Here is a 25,365-nt window from a genome sequence, read left to right on the forward strand (position 1 = left end):
TTATTTAGGTACAGCCTAACAAGGTAGGTGTAGGTACGTGTAGATGGATTCAGTTATAGTAAATACCTTTTTAATATAGGATTGCGTGCTAATTTCTAGGTTTATACGACATATAATTGACTACGGACTCTGTGGACTAGCGGTTTAGCTCACTGCGTTACTTCCAATAATCGTGAGTTCGATTTCTTGCACAGTAGAAACATTTATATTTATGAGTATAATTGTTTGTATTGGTCTATGTGTATCCTATGGATATTATGTATGTGATAATGTATTTATATCAGTTGTCTACTGCCCGTAACACAAGCTCTGTTAGTAAGTAGCTTAGGACTAGATGGCGCTATGGGGTTATTATGATTATGATTATACCGACTGATATTTCATCCGATTAAATTAAGTTTAGGTAAAATCCACATAATATTACATTGATTTTTTACTGCAAAAATTAAAGTTTCTTACAATTATGGCAACCATATGAAACCAAATCTACTTGCTAGCATACAATGTATACAATGAATGTACTGTCAATGAATAAATAAATAAATAACTTTTAACAATTACACATCCTTCTAGTCCCACGGTATTTTAGTATACCCTCTATTTTAGATTTGAGATTTCTCTACATTTTCCTTTTTTCACATAATTGGAATGGCAAAAAGTTTAAAAGGTCAGGCTTCGTCTGGAGACATTAACTGCATCACGTAATCACGTACCCTTTTGGTACTCATGGTTGCCAGTCTAAGGACTAAAGTGTCAAGCCTTTGGAACACAAAGGAAGACGCGTAGAATAATAGGCGAGATAAAGAAACCCACGCAAGCACACTACTTTGTACAAAATCAATTTAGGTAAAACCTTTATTCTTTTATAACATGAAATACTGTATATATAATATAAATAGACTATGTCTGTATTTAGTAGTATTAGTCGTGAGATATTGTATGAGAGCTGGTCATACAGTCCAACGTATTACCTATAATTTGATCTTATCTACTGGTGAATGACTGCAAAATTACTCTGTGATTTATCTGTTACGATATAGTGACAACAATGTAAGCATAATTATTTATATATTAACGATAATTAAAAGCCACTTAGCGAAAATTCGGCAGTTCTTGAAACTAGATCTAAGATGTTCTTTATTATCAATGACTCCGTCTTATCAATGGGCCAAGTTTATTGTAATAAAGATGAACTTTTTATCTAAAGTATGCGCTTATTTAATTTTCATGTAAAGATAAAAACTCATTAATTAATACATTTTCGTATTTAAAAAGAAATATTCTCATAGATAATACGAAACTTTACAGAAGGAGTTACGAGTCCCATATAAAATGTAAGCTCTGAAAACGTAATGTATGTTAGTACATAAAAACAATTAATAAATAATAATAGAACATATTTGAAGCAAAATGTTATTTATTTTTTGTATTTTTCATTAACTTTGTCATATGATATACCTATTAACTACAAGTGTGCATAAGAAATAACTCTTCTCTCAAATAACTAGTAGGTACGCCATATTGGGCCGCCATCTTGAATTAACAATGACGTCATAAGGACGTTGGAAATCTATCCGTGCATTGAATTGCATTGTCATCCAAATTAAATGAGTGTTGCGGCCTCTTTGAGAGGACTGTTTGCCGGCCGCTTATAAGGCCTAGGACCGACAAATAGGTGACGGTCGACTGATAGGTTTAAAAATACGACGTCGGACGACTAGGTATTTTATTATTGGAGAACATCTTTTAATAAATATCTACAACCTTAACGTTGCGACGACTAGCAGATCGTACAATGAGTATTACAAATATTGGCTGAATCGGTTCAGGATAAATGTGTTAAATTTCAGTTGCAAGTTTGACGTATGTACATTTACATATAAGGCAACAGTTAAACCAACGAAATTGTGCGTTTTATACTCCTCAATCCACGTAACTTTCGTAAAAAGGGGTAAAAAGTTTATGCTTCATGTATAACATAGTCATTATAACAATAAAACTGGACAATTCATACAGAGCCAAGTACCTAGTAGTTAGTTTAGGAGTATGGACTGGGGGCACTAAACAATTGAAAGAAATACTGATACATTTTTCTGAATACATGCATAATGTACCTACATAAAAAACACCCAGACCACTATAAAAAATCATACCGATGATTACAAATTTTTACATCATGGGAGTAATCGAACACACTACCTTTTTTTCGGACTACTAATAATGCTGTTGGCCGCAGCTGGCCTTTACAGCTTCACGGGCCGAGTGCAGACTTTTTTTTATACCACGTAGGTGGCAGACAAGCATACGGCCCATCTGATGGTAAACGGTTACCGCCTATGGAAGCCTGAAACATCAAGGGTGTCTCGTGGATGGCAGATGGTGGCATTCATAACCCGCGGAAAGACTTATGGCGGCTGAAAGCAAACTCCTGCCTGACGGATACGATTTTAGTCTGTGCCGTTCGAACCTCGGCTTAGGCCCTCGTAATATCGATCTCCGTCTGAATTGTACAGTGGATCGATCGGAGGGGAACACACTAACAGGGCCGCGCCGCCCCTATGTGCGAAGTGTGCGGCGCGGCGGCGCGTCGCACACAGACACCAAGGCAATAGGGGCGCCGCGCACCGCCATCCAATTATTTCTAGCAAAAACTATTTCAGACCATGTGTTGACTAATACAGACATTTATGGTTTTATTGTTATATATTTTTAATTAATTAAATTCAGTAGCATAAACTGTAGCAAATAGCAACACCAACTTTTAGGATAGATTTGGCACATAGGTGCTGGTTCAGCGCGCCCCTGACACTACCATCGGGTATGCCTTTTAAATATCAAATAGGTTTATTTTGCAAAACAGTTCTAGTACCAGTGTACTCATTATAATTGTTAAGAGGAAAATATCATATTTTATTCGAACGTTTCTAATTTCTGTTGTGCGGATGTGAGTACAGAGGGCACTCCAAACCCACGGGAGGTCTTATGGAGATCTTTGATTACAATGAAATTCTGTTTTCGAATCTACGACGACCGAAAGGTAAAACAGTGTCTTAAACTGCAATATCATTAAAATTGTCTCATAAAAATTGTCTATTTTAGACATTATTATCATATTTGTATATAAAAATAAGTCAATCTTTATTCCTACCTGTAGTTTCTAAAATAATTAATATATTTTAAAATAATAATTAACATTGGGATAGATTAATGTCATATTTACTGTGCTTATTTATTATATATTATAGGTACTCCTGGCTATTATTCTTATAAGTGCCTTTTAAAATGTAAATAGCAATACACAGCCCTTATAGCTTAATATAATAGATACATCATGGAATTAAAATAGTATTAAACACTGGGTAGCGCAAAACTATTAACACCTTAAAATATACTAATAATTACAATGGTATCTTCTAGCATTGGATACAGAAAATTGTGAAATAAATATTTGTTTCATTTGTAAAATATACCGAAAATAGCTATGGTGCATTTCACAACCCAAGAACGCGAAACATTTAGACCAAAATATTTTACTGTACAGGAACATGTGGCAAAATGTCTAGCAAATTCAGATAATCGTGAATATTTGAAGTTTATGCTTGTTTTATTGTTCTTAAAAATGTTACGGTAGTGAATTTATCAATCGTGTAACTAAAGCGCCTTGATAATTTAAACTTCAATTCTGACGTAAAGCTTTATGCCCTGTGAATATACAGCGAGAAACGGTAACTTAGTTTTGATGCATTTGAAATTTGGTGTTATCGAATAAACTTTTTTTGAAGCTATTTATGTTTAATCTCTTCAATGTTCCATCGCTTTACGCTTGTAGTTTATAAAACGCCACTATTATTACATTTTCCACTGAGATACACATCCAAATAATTTATATTGGCATTGCTTATTTTGATGTTCCTTTATTATGTAATTATACCTTACGTGCTTTATCGCACCAGCGATTCTGCACACGATTAGCGAATTGCAGACCGCCACGGTGGTACAAGAAAATTCATAAGGCGTAGTTTTTAATAACAAATAAAGTGTAAATTTGTATTTTTACATATAATTGATTATTTAGTGCATTGAATCGTAGCCGCCCTAACGTGAGAGGAGCACTTCTATATAAACATAGTAGCCAGACTCCGGTAATAGGTAAGTACACCCTGTGGTTTTAACGGGGAGTACTCCCCACTGGCCTCCCACGGGCGGAGCATAGCCTTTTGAAGATTGAAATTCAATTGAAAATACGCTTCAAACGTTGAATTTACACGATGAGCTAATAAACCTGATTTCTAAATAATATTATCTTTTCATTTTTAACTATTTCTCCGCTATTAATTGATAGTATCAAACTAGAACACTATCCATCACCAACAACAAAATATTTTACTCTCTTCAAACATAAACTTATAGATTGTTTACAACCTAAAGCAGGCCTGAGACTATTTTACTTGAAAAATATTAGACAAAACGATGGCGAAGTTCCTCTACCCGGATGCCGAACTTGTTTTAGTAAATGTATATACGTCCTTTTAATCCTACGGCGAAATGATAATTTGATCACATTCGGTTTGGGTTATTTATAAATTCTAATATTTTACCACTTATTTATATTAGTTAATATTCTTAGAATAATTTGTCGATCTAGCAAATGTTTCGTATCGATACTTTTAAATACTGTGGCGTGACATTGTGTGTCCTTTCGTCCGGCCATTCATCTCACAAATTCTATATTTCAGAAACTACTAAGTCTATTTCAGTCTTATATATTAAACCAAACAATAATATTATTATGATTTGGTTATACATAAATATATATATAAGTATTACACGCAGAACTAAAATAACAAATCAACATAGGTACAACGAAATTAGGTAACAGCAGAGAGTAAAATTACTTTTCGTTGTCATTATGATCAACACACATTCGACATGACCACATTTTGTCGAGAATATTCCTTAATCGTTGACAAAAGAGAGTCTACGGTCTTATCGGGGATTGATTATATATCTTTCTAATATCATAAACGTGAAAGTTTGTGAGTATAGATGGATATGGACCTTTGACACTATTTTACGCAAAACTACTACTGAACGGATTTTGATGAAACTTTACGATAACAAAGCTTATATATGAGAATAACATATGGCTATAAATTTCACGTGGATGAAACTACGGACACAGCTAGTGCTACGGAAAGAAAAAAGCAATTGAATCTAGATTTTTAAGTTTCACATAACATATCATTTGTTAAATTATAATGCTTTTGAACTCGTATTCAATATATCGCTGAAATATATTCATTACACTACGTATTATATTTTATATACATAATATATATTTTATTTCATTAATTATTGTTACAAATGTGTTGTTACTCGGAAATGCAAAGCCGTATGCAACGGGCTCTACAAAGCCTGCTACATGAAAATAGACACGTACGGCATCATGCATAAATCAATATCATGCAGCTCCGTCGCCATCTATTTAATGACACGTTTGTCGATAATTATTAATAATAATAAAGCAGGAAAAATCACACATGTAGAGCTTTATACTGAACAATAGATAGACACTTAAGTACACACCTTAGTTCTAAACTTTTCTATGTTAATCATATTTAGAAAAACACTAAAGCATAGTCTATCATGATTAGTCAAAGTATTTTTCATGGTTATGAAAAACAAACGTCTTTATTATCTTTATTAAAATATATTACATATACGTTAGTATTCTTTATTTAAATTAATAGCCACGCTATGTGCATACGATAGTAAATAAAAAGAATGGATATTAAATATACAGTAAAAATGCGGATAAAATATTGATTCATATAATCATTTAAATTACATGAATTATTCTCTAGGGCATCGTATATCATCCCAAAAAATTGCAATTCCCAGTGGAATGTAAGATAAAAACTGACTATTTAATTGTTCTTTACGAACCCGTTGTCACAAATACACGGTCCATCTCCTGTTGGTAGGTATATAAGAAGCTGTGGAGTAGCCATAGCGACACTTCCCGCATCACTTGTTTTCAAGTCCGTCGTAATATCGTCAAACTTTGGTCTTGTTGAAAATGTTCGAGCTTTTGGTACGTATAAATTTATTTGTAATACATTTGTTAACTTAATAATTTAATTTATAGGTTTATTATATATATCTGTATATTTATATTTATTACTAAATCTATATAGTTTATTAAAATATATTACTAGCTGTGCCCGCGGTTTCATCCACGTTAAATTTCAATATAAAATATAGCCTATGTGTTATTCTGACGCATAAGCTATATTTCTGTAAAGTTACATGAAAATCCGTTCTGTAGTTTTTGCGTGAAAGTGTAACAAACATCCATACTTACAAACTTTAGCGTTTATAATATTTTTAAGATTAAGATATTTAGTAATCAAATATTACTTTGAGAACGTTCAGCTTTGCGAATTCTTAGTAAGATTAAAAGCTACATAGTTTCTTTGTGATTTAACTGATATTTTAAATAGACATAGTTATATATGAATTTTTAATAAGTTGTTAGATCTTTGTCATGGTATGGAGGCTCAAACTTACTCAGAAATAAAAATACGTGAGATTTAACATGATCGCCATAAAAATAGAAATACAAGTTATTTAAATATTTATAAATCATAAATTAAAAATATGTTATAAAATATTTGTTGAAATATTCATGTGTTATTATTATTAAATAACTACTAATATTTGAAAGCTGCCATTTATTTAATTCCAAATTACTTAATAGTAATTATTTATTGTCATGTTTCTACAAAATATAAATAATAGTCATATCTCTTAATAAAAATAATAGAATGATAACTTCGATAAAATAGGTACTCTGACCGTTTTGCCGACAAAACAGGAGGGCTGTAGAAGCTATCTCTTTCTGTCTGATTTGTAGAGTACCTAGGCACCGATCAATACGTTAGCCGCTTGTCTAGACCCTGCGTAGTTCGAAAATACATCGTTCATTTTAAACAAAGGTTCGCGTCGAATCTCTGTGGTAACCATTGCCTGCAGTCTTGACTCTTATATGAGCTATAATATTATGGTTATCAGAACATGATGATGAAAACTGTATCTTTCATTCTCTCTTATCACTTCCTCAGCATAGCATTTCCAGACAAATAAGAGTTGTTAGGTTTGACTACTATATTATAATATTGTAATGTAACATCCACATTATCTAAATTCAATATCAAAACCTTTAAAAAACAAGTTTATTAATTAATACATTCAGATCCAATTAGAGCATTTTATGCATGGAAAATCCAATGATTTTATTATAATATTAAAGCAGAATTAGTAATGCCAGGCAATGACATGGCAGCAATTATAATTTATTCTTAATTGCTTGTGTATATCGTTTGTGAAACTATTTTTACTTTGAACATTCGTAGATACCTATATAACAAATGTCTGTTATACAGCAAGCTAGAAAAGTAATAATTATATCTGTATTTGCATTAGATGGATAAATTTAAATAGATATTTATTAGCAGGATTATTATTATATATTCATATTTACATTACAGTACTAATGCATGAAGTATTGTAGTTGGTCATTTCATTTAAAAACTGCAGTTAAATATTCGGTTATTAAACCTACCGGTTAGATACATGCTGTCGATTAAACATAATTCCTGCAGTTGCCGAGACTTATTGTCTTGATGTTATTTAAAATAAATTAGAAATTATATATCTCTTATAAAAAGTACCTAAGTTTTCACCAGCGATAAAGCTTTTCTGATTTTTTGTTGTATTTATTATTGAGTGTTGTTTGTTTAATTGAAGTGAACCTCGTTCGTTTAAACGACACGCCCGATGTATCGTCTAATAACATTATATAATCATAATGGCCAGTAACCAGAAAGCAAATACGGCAAAAAGAATATCTGAAATAATTATAATACTGAAAAACTCATTATCATTGCAATGATGGGCACGAGTAATTCCATATAAGAGATGCGAAATGTTGTAACCACCCCTCCCAAGCGGCTCGATATTGAGTTTATATTGAACTAGAGGAGTCAGTGAACTTCATAACATCTACAATATATTTTATTATAACATTTACAAGAATTCGTAACTTGCAATCATTGATTTTAATTATTAATCTTGATCTGAAGAGTGATCTATGTCTAAATTTCTTTCAACCTATATGGAATTCTTCAGATATAATTTAATTAAACCATACCTACCTACTTTTTATACGTATGTATAATTATTTAAGTATTAGTTAATGTAATAATCATTTTTATATTATATTTCAAATTAATTTAGGTTATAAATAATTAACCTCATTGGTGAAAATTTGCTGTCTTCTATTGCTCAAACATTCATAATATAGATAGATCTTTAAAAATATTAGATGGATATTCTATGCAGCAGATACTACATTATTGTGTACGGAAGTTTAGACAGTTCAAGTTCATCGCACTCACGTTATGTTAACCCAAAGTACGAGAGCTGCAGTATTGTGTAACCAACGTCCGAAATGGACAAATCGGTCGCAAGCTGGTATCGCGACACGCTCTATGCGTGGGAGTTGACCTTGCCCTTAAGCTTTCTATTCACTATCAAAAAACAACTCGCTATAAAATATTCTATGCATAAGATGCAGGTAGTGAAGATACGCATTACTACTGTTGTTGCAATAGTCCATGTTCATTCAACACATTTCTTAATAGGAACCAGTGCAGTATAGTTTTCAGTATAGTTGTCTCTGTACTGTACCTGTGGTACCTATTCTGCACTTAAAATTAAATATACTCAAATTTTGTCAAGCTCTCTTACCAATTCTTTCCTAGTATCTTGCCTCTTCCTGATTCTACACTGCTTATTCCACCTTACGCTACGTTATATTTTAATTTCCGAGATAAATATAATAATTTTACTTCCTATATCTAAATACTGACTTACGTTATCAATTATCATATAAATAATATTCAAAATGTATTTGTCGTGAGATTCTTATGTTTTACAACAATAGAAAAATACACAGATGGTAACTTTGGACCATACAAATTCATAGCCAGTTGTCTATATAGCATCCAAACATTGCGTCACATACATATGAAGTCGCTAGATCTAATTTCACTGGAACGCATTGCAACACTTCGCGGTATTGACGGTCAACGATCCGACCAGTCCAGCCGTTATTCAAAATGCTGCATGATACAAGAACACAAAACATTACCGTTACTCTTTTATTTTCTTAAGATGCTCACCTATTTCTACCTATGGCAAATTTAATAACAAAAACAATCAATTCTACCCATAATGAATACATGGCTTTGGAACAAGGATCAAATATAGATCAACATGTCAAATGGTGTCATATTATTAAAGCGGTATTACATTAAAGATATTTAATATAACTTTATGAGTAAATTATATATGCCTGTATATCAGAGGAATAAATTCTCGAAGAAGTAACAAAAGGGCAAATGTTGTAGATCGATCGACTAAATATTGGTAGGTAAGATTTAAATATTGCCTCAATTTGATTTTTCAAAAGTTCCTTAATAGAATTTTGGCTTCAATTCAATTCAATTCAATGTGATATTTTGGTTTATTGTAATGATGATATTATTAATTGCAATAATTGTTTTAATAAATTGCAATAGATATATTCATTCAGATCTCAATTAAATCTGGTATCTGCTTAATTGTGTCCTTAATTAAAATCCTAGCGAATTTGTGAATAAATAAGCATAATTAGCCAAAACAGAACAAATTAAAAAACAATATGTTTTCTTTTACAGGTATTAGCCATTGGAGTACACAACCTAGTATTGGCTGATGTAAGTTTGGGATATCACTATAAACGGCCGCAAAATTTAGTTCCGAGTGTGGTATCTACAGTTGAATCCCCAACTTATATATCACCCTTGTATGGGGTACCTAAATATCAAATTAGCAGTGGATCTGGCCAATACAGCTCAGGACATGCAGATGCCAATAGTAATTATAATGAACAGGGATTCAGTAAGTTATTAGGACTCAATTATGGTACTTACAACACATTCAACAAATTACAAAATAATGGTGCTTACAGAGGTTCTGACGGATACCAACCTGTCAACTTACTTGGAAATATTTTTTATCAAAATGAATTGACGAGTAACCCATTGCCAACTTATCCTGTCAGTAGTAGTAATGCCAATAAAGGTTTACAAACATTTAATAATCAATATTATCAGTCTACTCAATATCAAAATTCTGAACAAAAATACCAACAATCCTTTCAAGTGCAGCAGCAGCCTGCTCAAGTATTCAAACATTTTTATGTTCATGCGGCACCTGAAGACAATGAACCCCCAAAACAACGTAAACCTGTAATATTACCTCCTCCGCAGAAACATTACAAAATCATATTTATTAAAACACCTTCACTGCAGCAGAGTGCTCCTCAAGTACTTCCAGTTCAACAAAATGAAGAAAAAACTATTGTTTATGTTCTCGTTAAAAAACCTGAAGATGTTCAAGATGTTGTCATACCTAAAGCTGATCAGAAGCCTCCTACAAAACCTGAAGTATTCTTTATAAAATACAATAACAAAGAAGACTCTCAGTCTGTTATAGATAATATCGTAAAGGATTACAATAAAGGACAATCAATCAGCTTTTCTAATCCCAGTGTATCAAATGAAGCGATAGGTAATTCTGACGTGTTCTCCGGACAAACTTACCAACCAAATATTACTCCTCCCGGATTTCAAACTTTAGGACTTAACAACGGAGCACCTACATTACCATCGAGTATTGGTTCTCAATCATTTGGAATTGTCACCGGACCACCAAACAATCAAAATAATGCCCCAGCTGGTACTGAATCGTTTTCTTTGACATCAAATGATGAATCAGTCCAAAGTCAAATTGCTCCTGACTTTGGAACATCGACTTTTGGAACATTGGATACACAAAACCAGGCCTTACCAATATTCGGGTCAGCACCGTTGGGAATTACAGGTCTTCCGAGTGCTGTACCGACAACAGTAACTACAGCAAGTTCTGCTGGTAGCAAGGGGTATGATAACAGCGTATCCAACGGCGTTACTTCATCTGGAGTGGCTGATTCAAGTGCAAATACTAACTATAATAATTTAAGCACTGTACCTACTAGTCAAGGTGTACCTCACGAAACTTACGGTATTCCTAAATTCAGAATATAATTCTTAATATGGGCAGCACTTGGTACCTATGACTTTTATATTTTTAATATTTATCAAGACTACAGAATACACATTGTCTGATATTAAGTTTTTTAGCTGTGACTATGTATTAAATGATTATATGTACGTAAGAGTTGTAAAATGACTGAATATAATTATGATTGTTTGCTATATTGGTATATATGTATTATAATGTTTTAATTGATAGATACCTAGAAACTTATAATTACTAGCAATGCTTACTACAGAAATCACGTATAAATATTATAGAAAATAATAAATTAATATTAGTAAAAACAAATTTTTATGTATATTTAATTACGATTATTCTATAGTTCAAACCCTGAGTACAATGAAATTACCGATTCTTTCATAGAGTCTCTATGGCATAAGCAGGTTTATAAAATTTTTGCTTAATAGGATGAAAACAATGGGTAAGATATAATGCATAATGATAATAATGATGTAGCTTCAAAACTCAGTAGCAGATGGGGATTGTAAATGAACCAAACCAAATATACCAAGCAATTGACTTAGCCGTATGTCTTAGACTGACGCGACGCTGCCTGCGTAGAATACCTACATCCTCAGTTATTAATGCTGTTATTTATTTGAAGAATTTTATTCAAATATTACCTGAATATAGAACATATTTTATGTCAAAAAAGCAGTTATTTCAAATACTTTGTAAACTGAAATATCCGCCAAGCTTTACCTATAAAGAATTCAAAGAAAAAATCATCAAACTTATTTAACAAAAAATTATATTGGTTAAATATAATGAATTTTCTTAATTAACCTGTATAGTTATAATTGTATCCGAATTTTACTGCCTTTTTTTTATGGATGATGATGGAATGGTGATGTAGCCTGTACTAATGGTGTCAACCTATACCTGTGAAAGATGACGAAATCAGAAATCAAGAATTAACCTTGGTGGTATCAAAGGTATAACGTATACAAAGAAGAAATAACAGTTTGTACCTATTGCTATATAGAATTAGGTCAACTACCAATTTGCTATTATATATTCGTTAAGTGCAACATGCTGGAGCGCGTGTCCAGAGTCAGAATGCATCCAATTAATTAAAAAGGGTATTTTTTAAGTATGATTTGGTAAGTAACTTAGTACACTGATTTCGCTATTATTTTTAAGGCATAACCTTCATTATAATACATTCACATTAGCTGACGTCCAAATTCTAGGAAGGAAATTGTATGAGGATTATTTGCCAGTTCCTATACGCACAAACAAACAGCCGTTGGTAATACAGCATCGGAACTCCCCATTACGATTGATGTTGGCACATTATTGGCATTTTAATAGCAGGCCCATCCGCATAACTCCATGACGTTATCTTGATTTATCGAGTTACATGTTTTCAATTGGGCGAGCCAAAATATCGTTCTTTGGTGTGGTTAATTTAGTCGGTATAGTATTTCATTTATTATGTGCATTGTTTATGAATGGAATGCCTCTATTTTGGAGTAGTGGCGCGTGATAGTATAATATTAAACATTACGTTTAACCATGTATTGAGTGGATATTCATGGATGCACTTTGTAGAAACACGCGCGGAATGCTGCGCAACAGATGCCGGCGCCAAACGCTGCATTGATTTTCCCGGTTGCGCCGTATAAACGCACCGTCAATAACGATTTATCACCGTAATATAGTTCAACGAGTCTGCCTGCATACATATAACAACATTTATTGCAATTCTCTATTCTTATTAAGTAGACAGGAATACTATTTTGTCCTCAACGATAATATTTAGCACTTTATACAAATATTGATGTCTATTATAATCTCATGAAATTTACCTATGGGCACTAGGTATATATTATATTATAAATGTCGACTACCTCACTATCCTTTGGTATTACTACATAGTCTGTACTTGCAAATAATAAACAGATTTATTACCTTGAAAAATTTCTAGTACCTAATAAAAAGTAATGGGCAATAAGATAGGTATATATGAAACGACTATAGGTATATTTTTTATAGTTTGTATAGCATTAACATGAGTATTGGTAATATATTTTTATATACTACACTGTGGTTGATTTCAATTTTTAGTACTACAGGCAGTATTTCTATAACTTTCATAATACATTTCAAATGTAGTGCATGTATTAATAAATGTTGTGCCGGTTCGTTAGTATTTCCAAGGTTTATACTTAGTTCTGCTTTTTGTGCTCAGTCTTGTCACTCTGTACTTATGAGGGATCTGGCAATACCAATAAACAAAACATTCATACATCCACAATATAAGAAATATAGGAAAGAGCAACGTCTTATGGCCAAAAACGACATCGCGTTAATTATGATTACGTCACATCCCAAGGCAGCCACTGTAAAATTAAGTGCTATTGAAGTTGTATCAGCCATCGGTCTAAAAGCTTTGATTCCTATACTAGATGATCGTAAACCACGCCTTCTGGCGACTGTGATCCAATCATGTTCAAAACACCTACATCTTAGAGGATATCATATCTGTTCTTTTGCAAGGTTACCGAATACAATACTTAATAAGTGTCAGCAAACAAAAGGTTTGCCCTTGCTAATAGACGGACGAATTATAGGCCTCTCTAGTTCCCTCGACACAAAAGTGTGTGATTTTCCACAGAAAATTTTCACTGCTATAACACCATATATACCATGGATAAGATTAGTCATTGAAAACAATATATATAATGCATTGCAAGATGGAAGCCAAGTCATAACAAACTCTAACACCTCATACTATACATCTCAATTAAAAGCACAAACTATTACATTAGACAAAAATAACTCAGTTAAGCGATACTTTAAACATTTTGAACATAAAGAAATCCCAGTTATTCCACTAAGTGCAAAAGTAAAATTTAGCGCAGCACCAAATGAAGCAACAAAACCGCCGAAAAAATTAAAAATGGACACCAAAACTTCTACAATTATTACAACTTCAATGTCAAAAGCAACTGATTATATCCAAAAAGATATCGCAGAATCGACACATATGCTGATATCAGAGTCGAACATAAAATTTGCAGAAATTTCCGACGCTTCTTTACATTCGTCATATAATTATAGTGCTATGCGGATTGCAACTAATGCAATGGAATGGTTTAATAAAAATATAAGAAGCAAATTAAATGACGGACCACCGCCTTTGCTCATACTTACTACACCTAAAATAGTTTATACTAAAGAATTTTTAGACCTCACGTGATGGTATAATTTCTGTTACGTGATCTAACTAAATAGGTGATGACAATATTAACTTGCATATCTTGTATTAATTAGTTGTATTATGTAACTATCTATTACTTTCATGTTGCAGAGTACTTCTAAAACGTGAAAATCCGCACGTAGTGTTGTAGTTGACACATACATTTTCATTTTACATTAAAGTTGTAGAACGTAGACTGTTTTTTAATATTTGAATCAATATTATTTTCCCATATTAAAATTATTTTCTGGAACATAGGAAATTATCTACCTACCTAGTGACGTGTAGGTCATGCCTAGCATCGTTGGCTCCATGTTATACAACATAGATTTAACTCGACAGGCGCCTACGTCATACGATGGGTAGGTATGTAAATGAGAAAATAAATATATTTTACTCTGGATAAATTCCATACAAAGTTTTAATGTTGTTGTACCTAGTCCTAAAATGGTGGTAATAATTAGTACCACAAAAAAGAGGAATGACTTAATAATAATAATAATAATAATAATCATTTATTCAGCATAAAAAAGCGTACAGATAAAAAAGAAAATTTAAAAACTAATAATTCGCTATGCTGAAAAGGCTTCCACTCAGCTGGTGCCGCAGCGTATCACTACAGCGCTGATTTTCAGTGGAGCCACTTGAAAAAAAGAAATAGCATTCGTGATAAATTCAAATCAAATATCTAAAATGAAGAATCAGTTAAATGGATGAATTATATGTGTGATAAATAGAAGAAAAATATATAAGGATAAAAAAGTGTTGATAGAAAGACTTGTGTAATATAGTATAGCTTGAATATATTTATTTATTTAATCAATATATATGTATATAAAAATACTGTATTTATCTGGCACGTTTAAAATTTTTGTACTTTGAGTAAATATTTTTTAAAATTATGTTTAAAAGACGAAACTGACTGAATAGTATTTTGAAGCGGGGGTGGTAAATTGTTCCAGCATTTCGTGGCAGTATATTTAAAACTTCCACGAAATGCTGCAGTTTTATATTGAGGATAGATCATGTAGGGATGTGACAATCGATGATTTCGCATAGAAAATGAAAGTTTTTCAAATAAATATATTGGTTTCTTATACTTCACCACTCCAAAAAGCAATACTGCAAAATGTAGAGATCGTCTGTGTTCCATTTTTAGCCAGTTGCATTGATTTATATAGGGAGTAACATGAGCACGGGGGGGTATAGAAAAGCAGAAGCGTGCGCATGCATTCTGCACGTGCTGTATTATTTTTTTTGTACGATTTAATAGACAGCCTCCGTAGACTGTGTCCGCATAGTTGAGTTTAGACAGAACTAATAAATCACATAGAGTGATACGCATTTTCTCACTTAGAAAATCACGTACTTTATACAGTACTCCTAGTCTATAGTAACAGTTTCTTATGGTTTCATGGATATGACTCTCGAAGTGTAAAGAGCTATCCATAATGACACCAAGATTTCGAACTTGATCAACAAATATTAGAGGATTTTCTGAAATTGACAGAGTAGGATTTTGTGCCATGATCTGATTTATTTTATTTTTAGTACCAAGTACTAGTAATTTTGATTTTGTTGGATTTAAAGTAAGACCATTTGATATCGACCATTTCGCTATATTGTTCAAATCATTATTTAACACTGCTATATCTGGATTAGGATTATAGGGATTTATAGATTTATACATTTGAAGATCATCTGCGAATAAATGATATTTACAAATTTTCATAGACTAGAATAGATCCTTGCGGAATACCTTTTACAACTTGAGCAGATGATGATGTTAAAGTGGGAGAATTTGTTGTGGTCAATTGTACTTTTTGATAGCGATTACTTAGATAGCTAGAGAACCACTTTACTGTAACGTTATCGAACCCATAAAAAGTCAGTTTGGCTAATAGCAGTGATATATTAATGGTATCGAATGCACGAGAAAAATCTAATAGTACAAGAATAGTAACCTTGCCTAAATCTTGATTTGTTAAAATATCATTTACTACTTGTGTAAGTGCACTACATGTGCTGCGGCCCTTTCTAAAACCAGACTGTAGCTCAGGCAGTATGTGATTAGACTCTAAGTATTCCGTAATTTGAATACAGATTGTTTTTTCAACTATTTTGGACAAAAATGGTAATATATTAATGGGTCGTAAGTCTTTTAACTCTGTGGGATTTGTATTTTTGGGTATAGGTTTAACTATGGCCATTTTCCAGGCATTAGGGAAAGTACTAGTTTTAAAAGATAACTATGTCAGTTATTACTTGTAAAGTTCTAGGTAAAGTTAACAATATCATGTTTAGGGAAATACCATCTGATCCTATCGCGTTTGATTTCATAGATTTAATCATTTTTAATATGATATTTGGTTCCACTAATTTGAATTTAAACACAGAGGAATTGAAACGATTTAAAGCAAAGTGTAATAATCAGAAATATCAGGAACATTATTATTAGGTAGGTCAAGAAAAAAGGCATTTATGGCATCTGGATCACGTAAATGAGGTGGCAGTTCTTTAACTTTAGTTTTAAAATTACCAACATTATTTTTAACATTTTTCCATAAAGTTTTAGGATCATTTATGTTTTTATTTATATATTGATTAAAGTACGCAGATTTTTCACGATGTAAGGCAATATTAACTGTACGTTTTAACTGTTTATAGTATTCTTTATGTGAACTCAATTTAGTTTTACAACTTCTAACATAAGCCCTATCACGTAACTTCATCATTAGTTTAATTGTATCAGTTATCCAGGGGTATGTATAGTCCTTAACAAAAATTGTCTTAATAGGAGCATATCTATCAAATAATTTAATTATTTCATGATTAAAATTATTTACACATTCGTTAACGTCTTCAGTTAAGAGTGATTCCCATGCAATAGAATTAATAGCTGTATTAAATTCAATCATATCGATATCCTTTAATGGTCTATAATGTATCCAATTTGGTTTCGGTTTATCTTTTCTTACATCAAAAGTACAGGTTAAGAAAGCATGATTGCTGAGTTCACGTATATAATCGATACATACATGCGTTGTTCTTACATTAGAACATATAAGATCTATTAACGTAGTACTGTGTTCAGTATAATGTGTTGGCTCAGTAACATGTTGTGATAAGTTTATGTAGTCTAAAAATTCTCTAAGTTTTTTTGTTTGAGAATTTTGAACATTTAGAAGGTTGGTATTGAAATCTCCGAGTAAAATGGTATGATCGAATCCTGAAAATGTAGTTAGAGAATTAGTAAGAGCATCAATGAATATGTCAAGATCTAGCCATGGAGGACGGTATGCAGTACCAATTACTAGTTTTTTAGCGTTGATGTTAATACTTATCCACATTTGTTCTACCGATGGTGTGTGTGGGTGTTTAAGAACACGAGTATTTAGTCCAGATCTTATGTAAAAGCCTACGCCTCCGCCGCGCGTACGAATATCAACAGGACGAGGTATATGACGTAGATGGTATCCGGGAACAATGGGAGCGCGTGCCTCTTCTCCAGTTCTAAGCCATGTCTCGTTAACGGCCATCACGTCAACTTGATGTCGCGCCATAGCCACAAGGAACTCGTCATGTCGTGTACCGAGAGTTTTTTATTTCTTCTAAATGTAATTACAAACGTATGGAGAATTTGTATGTACTTATTATTGGTTAAAAAACGGCATAAGTATGTTATGTGTCGCCAGTTAGTTGTTTCATGTATTGTGTTTGAATTATATAGTGTTGAATATGAAAATGTGATTTGTCGATGATTTATATAGAATATAGTATTTTGTTTATATATATAATACATATAACATTTAAAAATTATGTATATTATATTTTTTTGATGTAGTATTTGTTTAAAAAGAAATATAGAAATGCTGTGTCTTTTTTTCATGTTTACATTATTATTCATCGAATATATATGAGAGACTGGTATACTGGTCATCACATGTAAGGCATATACAAACATTAAACAATCATAGTATAGATTAAACCACTGTAGATGTCGACACAAACAACTGCAATATATATGACAACCACAATTTAAAATACAATTTGAAATAATATATTTCTTTCTTTTGTGTATAGTATATATAGTATTGAAATTTATTATAGAACAATGTATAAAAAAGTAATTATTATTTTGGTCCAACGGGATATTCACCAAAAACCTTGTTAATCTCTGCAATAGATGCATTTTTTTCTTCAGGCTGTCCATTTATTTCCACATCATTATGTAAAAGCTCTTGATCTCTATCGTTTAACTCCGCCTGCAAGCGTGCAACAGTATCTGTGAGGTCTTTTTGTGTATCAAGACGTTTCTCAATAACGTGTACTCTGTCTTCGACGCTGGTAATACGAGTCTGAATGCCTTCTAAGACCATTACAAATTTATTCATATCGTGACTGAGCTGGTCACTTATTTTTTTGAATTGTTCTGAAATATTTTGTTGAATTATGATCTGTAGAGAACCAATCATCTCCTCTTTTATAATTTCTTTTATTTTACTCATATATCTTAATCATATATTTATATCATAAAGATTGTGTTGAACATGATAAATCATAATAAAAATATTGGCAAAAGCATAGCCTGTTCACATTTTTTTGTTAGGCTTTCATCACTATGGGTTCTCATTTGATTATGATGGAAGAAAAATTATCAAAATCGAAGTAGATTAACAGTTTTTGGTAGTTGATTTTTAATTAAAGGAGTTATGAGGTGATAAACATAAAGTTAGACCCTTTTTAAGTAAGTTTGTGAATAGTGGACATATATATGTCCACTATTCACAAGTAAAGAAAATAAAAAAATGCTTCTAGAATATTTCTATATAGCATTTTTAGTAAAAGAATATGGATATTTTTATAATCGATATTGGAATAATGGACCCGCCTATACTAGCCGTAGCGCTGACTGGGCACTAGTGGAAGATGTTAGAATGAGGATGAAGTCAGGAGAATTATCCCATTGTAGCGAATACAATACGAATTAATCAAAATGAATCCAGAAAGACCGCCGCTCGATCTGTTAAAGAACTGGATATTTTCATTATTCGTAATTCAAATACACAATTGAAATCATACGTATTTATTATTTAAATAACTATCTAAACTTTTAGACAGTATTAGTATTTTGTAATTAATATTTCAAATACCAATTTTATTAAAAGGCTTTAAAATACATTAATTTAGCAATTTTATTAATAGTCCTTGATATCATTCGTGACCAAAATGGCGACCGAGCATTATGTCAATCAGGAGGTAAGGGAATTGTTAGTAATGTAAACATTTCCACATTTCAGAACGTAATTAGCACTTTTTAAAAGCTTTTGGCCCTTTTTGTACAAATCAAATGGCAAGACTGGCACAGACTGCGTTAGTGACACTGACATTAGGAATGACTGACTGACACATCTCAAAGACTGACAACGGTCTTTGTGGTCTGTGCTTGGCTGCTTGACGTGACGAGACTGTCGACTCGACTGTCGAATTCAGTTGATGAGATAAAACTTTTGTCTTTTATTTTCTTTGTGTATTAGATATTAAATTTTCAGAATACATGTAAAATAAGTGGCTAAATTTGCATTAAAGATTGTGCCTAGAGGCAATTTTCTGCCTACTAAAACATTATCGACTGTAGAATGTTGAAAAGTCTTGTATTACATCTTTCATAATATTGCTTCGTGTTCGTTGCTAATTTAATTGCAAATAGTTGTTGTAGATTTCATAAATCATGTCTACAAACAGTAATGCATACAATTTCAAAGTGGTTCTGTTGGGCGAGGGTTGTGTCGGCAAAACATCACTGTTGCTGCGCTACATTGAAGATAAATTTAATGATAAACACCTTACTACGCTTCAGGTAAGATTATTTAGAATACCAATTATTAGCCGAAAACTAAAATCATGGTGCATCCAATTTATATTTAACCGGTTAAATGCAGCTTTCTTCAATACATATGCTTACGAAGTCATGAACAAATATACTTAATACGAATTTTTTTCATAATTATTATGAAAAAAAAATATATTTACAGCATTAAATATTACATACAGAACTTTTAGAAATTTGCACACTAATTCTAATACAAAATCTGACAATAAGTATTTATACAATATTCTACTTTGTAGGCTACATTTCTAAATAAGAAAATAAATATTAATGAAAAACGGATTAACCTTTCAATTTGGGATACAGCTGGTCAAGAGAAATTCCATGCACTAGGTCCAATTTATTACCGAAACTCAAATGGAGCCATACTTGTTTATGACATCACTGATGAAGACTCATTTGGAAAGGTAAATTGTGTTTATATATCTTGTGAAACTCTACCTTGAAATATTTTCATTGAAACATTCATTATAAAAGAGCAACACTCTACAGTAGAGCTCCCATGATACTCTATAATTCTCTTTAATTGTCAGTATGAGATGACTAATCTACTTGATGTAACTTTTTCTTGGTCTTCCCCTTTGCCTCTCCTATTTTTTCTTCATTAATATTATTAAGGAGTTCATCATGCCATATCAAGAGTTCCAACATTTACATATGTTTACCTAAAATGATGTCTATCATATTTGTAAGCAATTCATAATTGCAATGACATAAAAAGACATCATATATTAAATTTCTTATCTAATCTAGTTGGTGACATTCCAATTGCAGTAAAACTGTTTTATTTTATTTACATAGATTTTATTAATAATTATGTTATTTCACAGGTTAAAAATTGGGTTAAAGAACTGAAAAAAATGTTGGGATCAGATATTGTTCTCATTATTACTGGAAATAAAATAGATTTGGAACACGAGAGGACTGTGCCGTTAGAAGAAGCAGAAAGGTATGATTGCATATATAGCACTTATTTTACATATAGTTAGACTGTGATAAGCTCACTTATGGAGTACATTAAAATGAAATTTTACATATGCCTATATGTAAAGTATTTATTTTGGGTTTTGTAGTATTGTCAGGTGCTAAGACCTGAAAGTGACAAATTAAGATGTGTCTAGATATTCTGATAAAAAAATTGACAGAATGTCAGTTATTGCCTGATACAATTGTACAATATATTAACCGCCACACTCAGAGACGTCTAAAAAATGCATAACCAACTCTTTAGAGCAGATTTAAAAAAATTCTACTCAGAGTCAGTTAGTAATTGATTAGTAACAGTTTGTAACCATTAATTTTAATAACATAAGTACCAATTGACATATTGGTCTATGTCAAATATATTAATACATTTTCAGGTTATTTTTTATAGAACTTCATCCTTTATTTAAAAATGAGTTATTTTTAAGTATAAAATCTATTTATATCCTATTATAGCTACAGATTTGCACATATCACATCATAGGTACGTGTTGTATCTATGATTAATGTTTTATAGAAACAAGCATCAGTCTCTCTTGCTTTGACAAGATTGACAACTCAATTTTATGCTGAATACCACTGACTGAACTTAAGCAATAAAATACTTTATTATAATAAAAAAATATTTTTTTAAGTTTATATCTAAAATTTTTAATGATATTTAACTAAATATTAGGGAACTTTACAGAGCATGATTGATAGTCCATAAGTATAATGTCTTCTACTGCAATACTTCTATATAAAATTATTTTTAGCTACGCTAACATGGTTGGTGCTAAACACTACTACACTTCAGCGAAACTCAATCAAGGAGTTGAAGACTTATTTTTGGACTTAACCCGAGAGATGGTGGAGAGATATGAAAATAATTCTCAGGCCAATGTTACCAGGCCATCAAGGGTGCTAGTTGTGGATGATGAAGCACCTGTGCAGTCATCTTGTTGTTCTGGTACTAGAAGTAACTAAACTATTTTGACTGTTTACTATATTCTATATTCATTAATAAACTAGAATTAATATAAACAATGTTTAATATAATAACAGTTTCATAAAATAACTGCGTCAATTTTCATTGAGGATATGGGTAATCATGAGGCAACTCATTTATTTGCTACATATAGCAAATTTATAAGATATTAAAATTGTAACATTGCAAGACTATGTTAATAACATTAGTATTTATTATTCAAAATAAAACAAAAATAGATGTTAGTAATTATTATAATTGTTCATTTACTTCATTTAATTTTGTAAATATAATGATTATTGAGTATTATTGTTGAACTTATTTAATATTTAAGAACAATGTTGTCATAATTCTTCGTTTTGTATATTGGCACATATGAACAGATATGTTCAGTGAAATAAAATTAAGGATAAACAAATTCTTTTTTTTTTAATTGATATTTGTTACTGGGATTTAAACATACTATTACAAGACATAAATTCCTTTAATTCGTACTCAATTACGACATATAATTATATTTCAAAGGCCTACATAAACAAGGTAGCAATTTCGGCCTATTTAATCAAACTAGAACTTAAGAAAACACCGAGAACACAAGAAATATTTGTACTCTACGTACAAATATGGATAAATCTATACAGTCTGCATGGATCTTAAATCTTATCTATGCGGGTTACCATCCTCTAATTTATTCATCGTCCCATTCCAATTTTCAATGTATTACTGATTTATTTACTATAATAAATACATCAAAATTATGGACTTATATTATTATTACCTCTTAATAATTCTCAGCAGGAAAGTGAATATAGTTTATACTATGCGATACTACTAAACTTACTCGAATATATCTTTTGGAATAGGTTTTAATTAAATTTAAAAAAGCATGCAGGTCTATGTTTACTCCACTTATGTCGATCGGTTTTATATTTTCAACAAGTTTCTGAGATTATATTCTATACTATTTCTAATATTGGCTATGATATTAAACGTTTTTGAATGAGTGTTATATTTATAATATTATTATTTATTTATTATTATATATTATTAATAATTATTTACACGCATACACATATATATTAAACCGAGTGATATAAGTTAGTCGTAAATGTTTAATTTTACAATATAGTATTTTCTAAATGTATATTTTAAAACAGTTTTTGTAAGAGATTACACTAAATAGAACAAAATTATCATGTAAGAACACAAAATCTTGTGACGAGTTGCACAGAAGCTGATAGCCCACTTGATGAAAAATAGTAACCGTCTTGTATACAGATATATGTATACATGATGATGAACATTACAAAGAAGATTGCGATGCCCTTGATACGTTCCCAATGTCTAAAGCCTTCTTCCTTCGTTCCCTAAATAAGTAAATAATAAGTGAGATAAAGATCCACGCAGACGACTTGGCTCCTGTTGATTCAAATCATACAATGGATGACATATATCCTTAACTTGGCTTATTAATTATTGGATAACCATATAATTTGTTTTAGAAGTACCGGTTCATTTTTTTTTTACTTTTTACCTTAAAATTATATACATATTACGGATAGTATATGTATGAAATAAAAATACAAGTATCTTTCTAAAGTCTCGCACTCGCAAATCAGATTGCGAAAAAGTAATGTTATAAGATATCAATTTTTTTTCATAATTATTTATCCAAGATATGTTTAAGTAGATGTAATACAAATGTGATTGGATTCCCTTGTTTTAGACCAAATATAGTTATAGAAGTTTAAAGTAGTTTGTGTACTAATAAGAAACGTCGTTGTGTTTTTCCTGTAATGTATTTAATTGTTGTTGATATTTTGCTTCAGAAATTTTTTATTAAATTTAAACCTACAAAGCAAAATAAACCCAATTCTAGTACGACATTATCCGTCCGATTTGAAAACAGGGACTTGAAATTTAATAGTATAACATAATAGAGTCATGTAACATCAATTGATATCGATATAGGTAAACATTACAGGAAGAATGTAAACGTGGTTCTAACTAAGACATTTTTAGACTTAACATCAAAAATCTGTATTTTTTTTAATTACAATCATTACCTACTTTTTAAATTTAATTATATAATTGTACAGTGTTTAAGTGGTCGCAGAACTGCATTATACTCACATAATTAGGTAAGCGCCAGTGCATCATATTATATAAGAAATGTAACGATCATTTGTATAATCGAATTTCTGCAGCTAATAAATGTACGTTATTCCTTTTGTGTATTATACTTTTAATACCACCCAGGTAAACAGTAAAATCGTCGGTATTATCTCTGATTACCCATTTCAGTCACAAAGAACTAACTTATAACCTGTTTCGGTGGTAGGTCAGTTGAGTTGTATTGGTGAAGTTGGATGTAATGACGTGTAAATGAGAGTAATGATTTCTTAGTCCTCTGAAATGGCAACGCATGAGTGATATCCCGGGCATCATAATGTAACATCTGTAGTGGTATCCTTATATACCAGGATTACCACTAATCATCAGGTGCGCCGTATGCTTGTTCATCATTCCAATTGCTTAAATATATATATTTGTATTTTTTTCATAACGAGTTGCGGCTATCGGTCTTGTTATATAATTATCTCTAATTTAATAATATGCCGAAATAAATATCAAAGTATACTATGCTATGGAATAGGCGAATAGTAATGTAATAAGTACCATATTCACTTTTTTTGTAACTGGTATACCACAAAAATTCATTCCTTGTTTAACATCAGCCTACACAATACAGGACATAAGTGTTTCTAATTATTTCGAATTTTCCTTCCCTGTGATGTATTGTATTCCTTAAAATCTGGCGATATAATGGTGCGGTGACACATTATATAGTTACATCATACACACAACAGCCCAGATGAGAGGCTAATTGCGGAGAATGGAACCATTAAATCATAAACACCTGGAATACATGCTATTTATTCTTTTTTCTATTACATGTATTATATAATTGCAAATATTTAGTTTGGGAATATAATTTATAATATTGATATTGCCCAATACTTATGTCAAATGCCTACTACATGACCGAAGCATCATCAGAAACACAAGCATAAGGGTAAATAAAACAATGTAATGTTATCTATGAACAATGTC

At 31.3% G+C, this 25,365-nt stretch overlaps 4 protein-coding genes across 4 annotated transcripts; 3 read left to right on the forward strand and 1 right to left on the reverse strand.

The window, feature by feature from the left end:
• Positions 1-6,030: 6,030 nt before the first annotated feature.
• On the forward strand, positions 6,031-11,441 carry LOC131849295 (uncharacterized protein DDB_G0283357-like). Its single transcript, XM_059199335.1, has 2 exons — positions 6,031-6,094; positions 9,783-11,441. The coding sequence occupies exons 1-2, from the start codon at positions 6,080-6,082 to the stop codon at positions 11,190-11,192; spliced, it is 1,425 nt and encodes a 474-aa protein (XP_059055318.1). The 5' UTR covers positions 6,031-6,079; the 3' UTR covers positions 11,193-11,441.
• Positions 11,442-13,219: 1,778 nt separating this feature from the next.
• Positions 13,220-14,410, forward strand: LOC131849146 (uncharacterized). Its single transcript, XM_059199143.1, has one exon. It carries the CDS (start codon positions 13,220-13,222, stop codon positions 14,408-14,410), a length of 1,191 nt encoding a protein of 396 aa, XP_059055126.1.
• Positions 14,411-16,821: 2,411 nt separating this feature from the next.
• On the reverse strand, positions 16,822-17,973 carry LOC131849148 (uncharacterized). The gene has a single exon (XM_059199144.1). It carries the CDS (start codon positions 17,971-17,973, stop codon positions 16,822-16,824), a length of 1,152 nt encoding a protein of 383 aa, XP_059055127.1.
• A 1,906-nt stretch (positions 17,974-19,879) lies between these two features.
• On the forward strand, positions 19,880-22,716 carry LOC131849297 (ras-related protein Rab-21). Its single transcript, XM_059199336.1, has 4 exons — positions 19,880-20,270; positions 20,540-20,707; positions 21,131-21,249; positions 22,040-22,716. Exons 1-4 carry the CDS (start codon positions 20,142-20,144, stop codon positions 22,248-22,250), a joined length of 627 nt encoding a protein of 208 aa, XP_059055319.1. The 5' UTR covers positions 19,880-20,141; the 3' UTR covers positions 22,251-22,716.
• The last annotated feature ends 2,649 nt before the right edge of the window (positions 22,717-25,365 follow it).

Source organism: Achroia grisella, unplaced genomic scaffold, assembly GCF_030625045.1.
Source record: "Achroia grisella isolate CSIRO2021 unplaced genomic scaffold, CSIRO_AGI_Agris_v1 utg640, whole genome shotgun sequence".
Lineage (NCBI taxonomy): Eukaryota > Metazoa > Arthropoda > Insecta > Lepidoptera > Pyralidae > Achroia > Achroia grisella.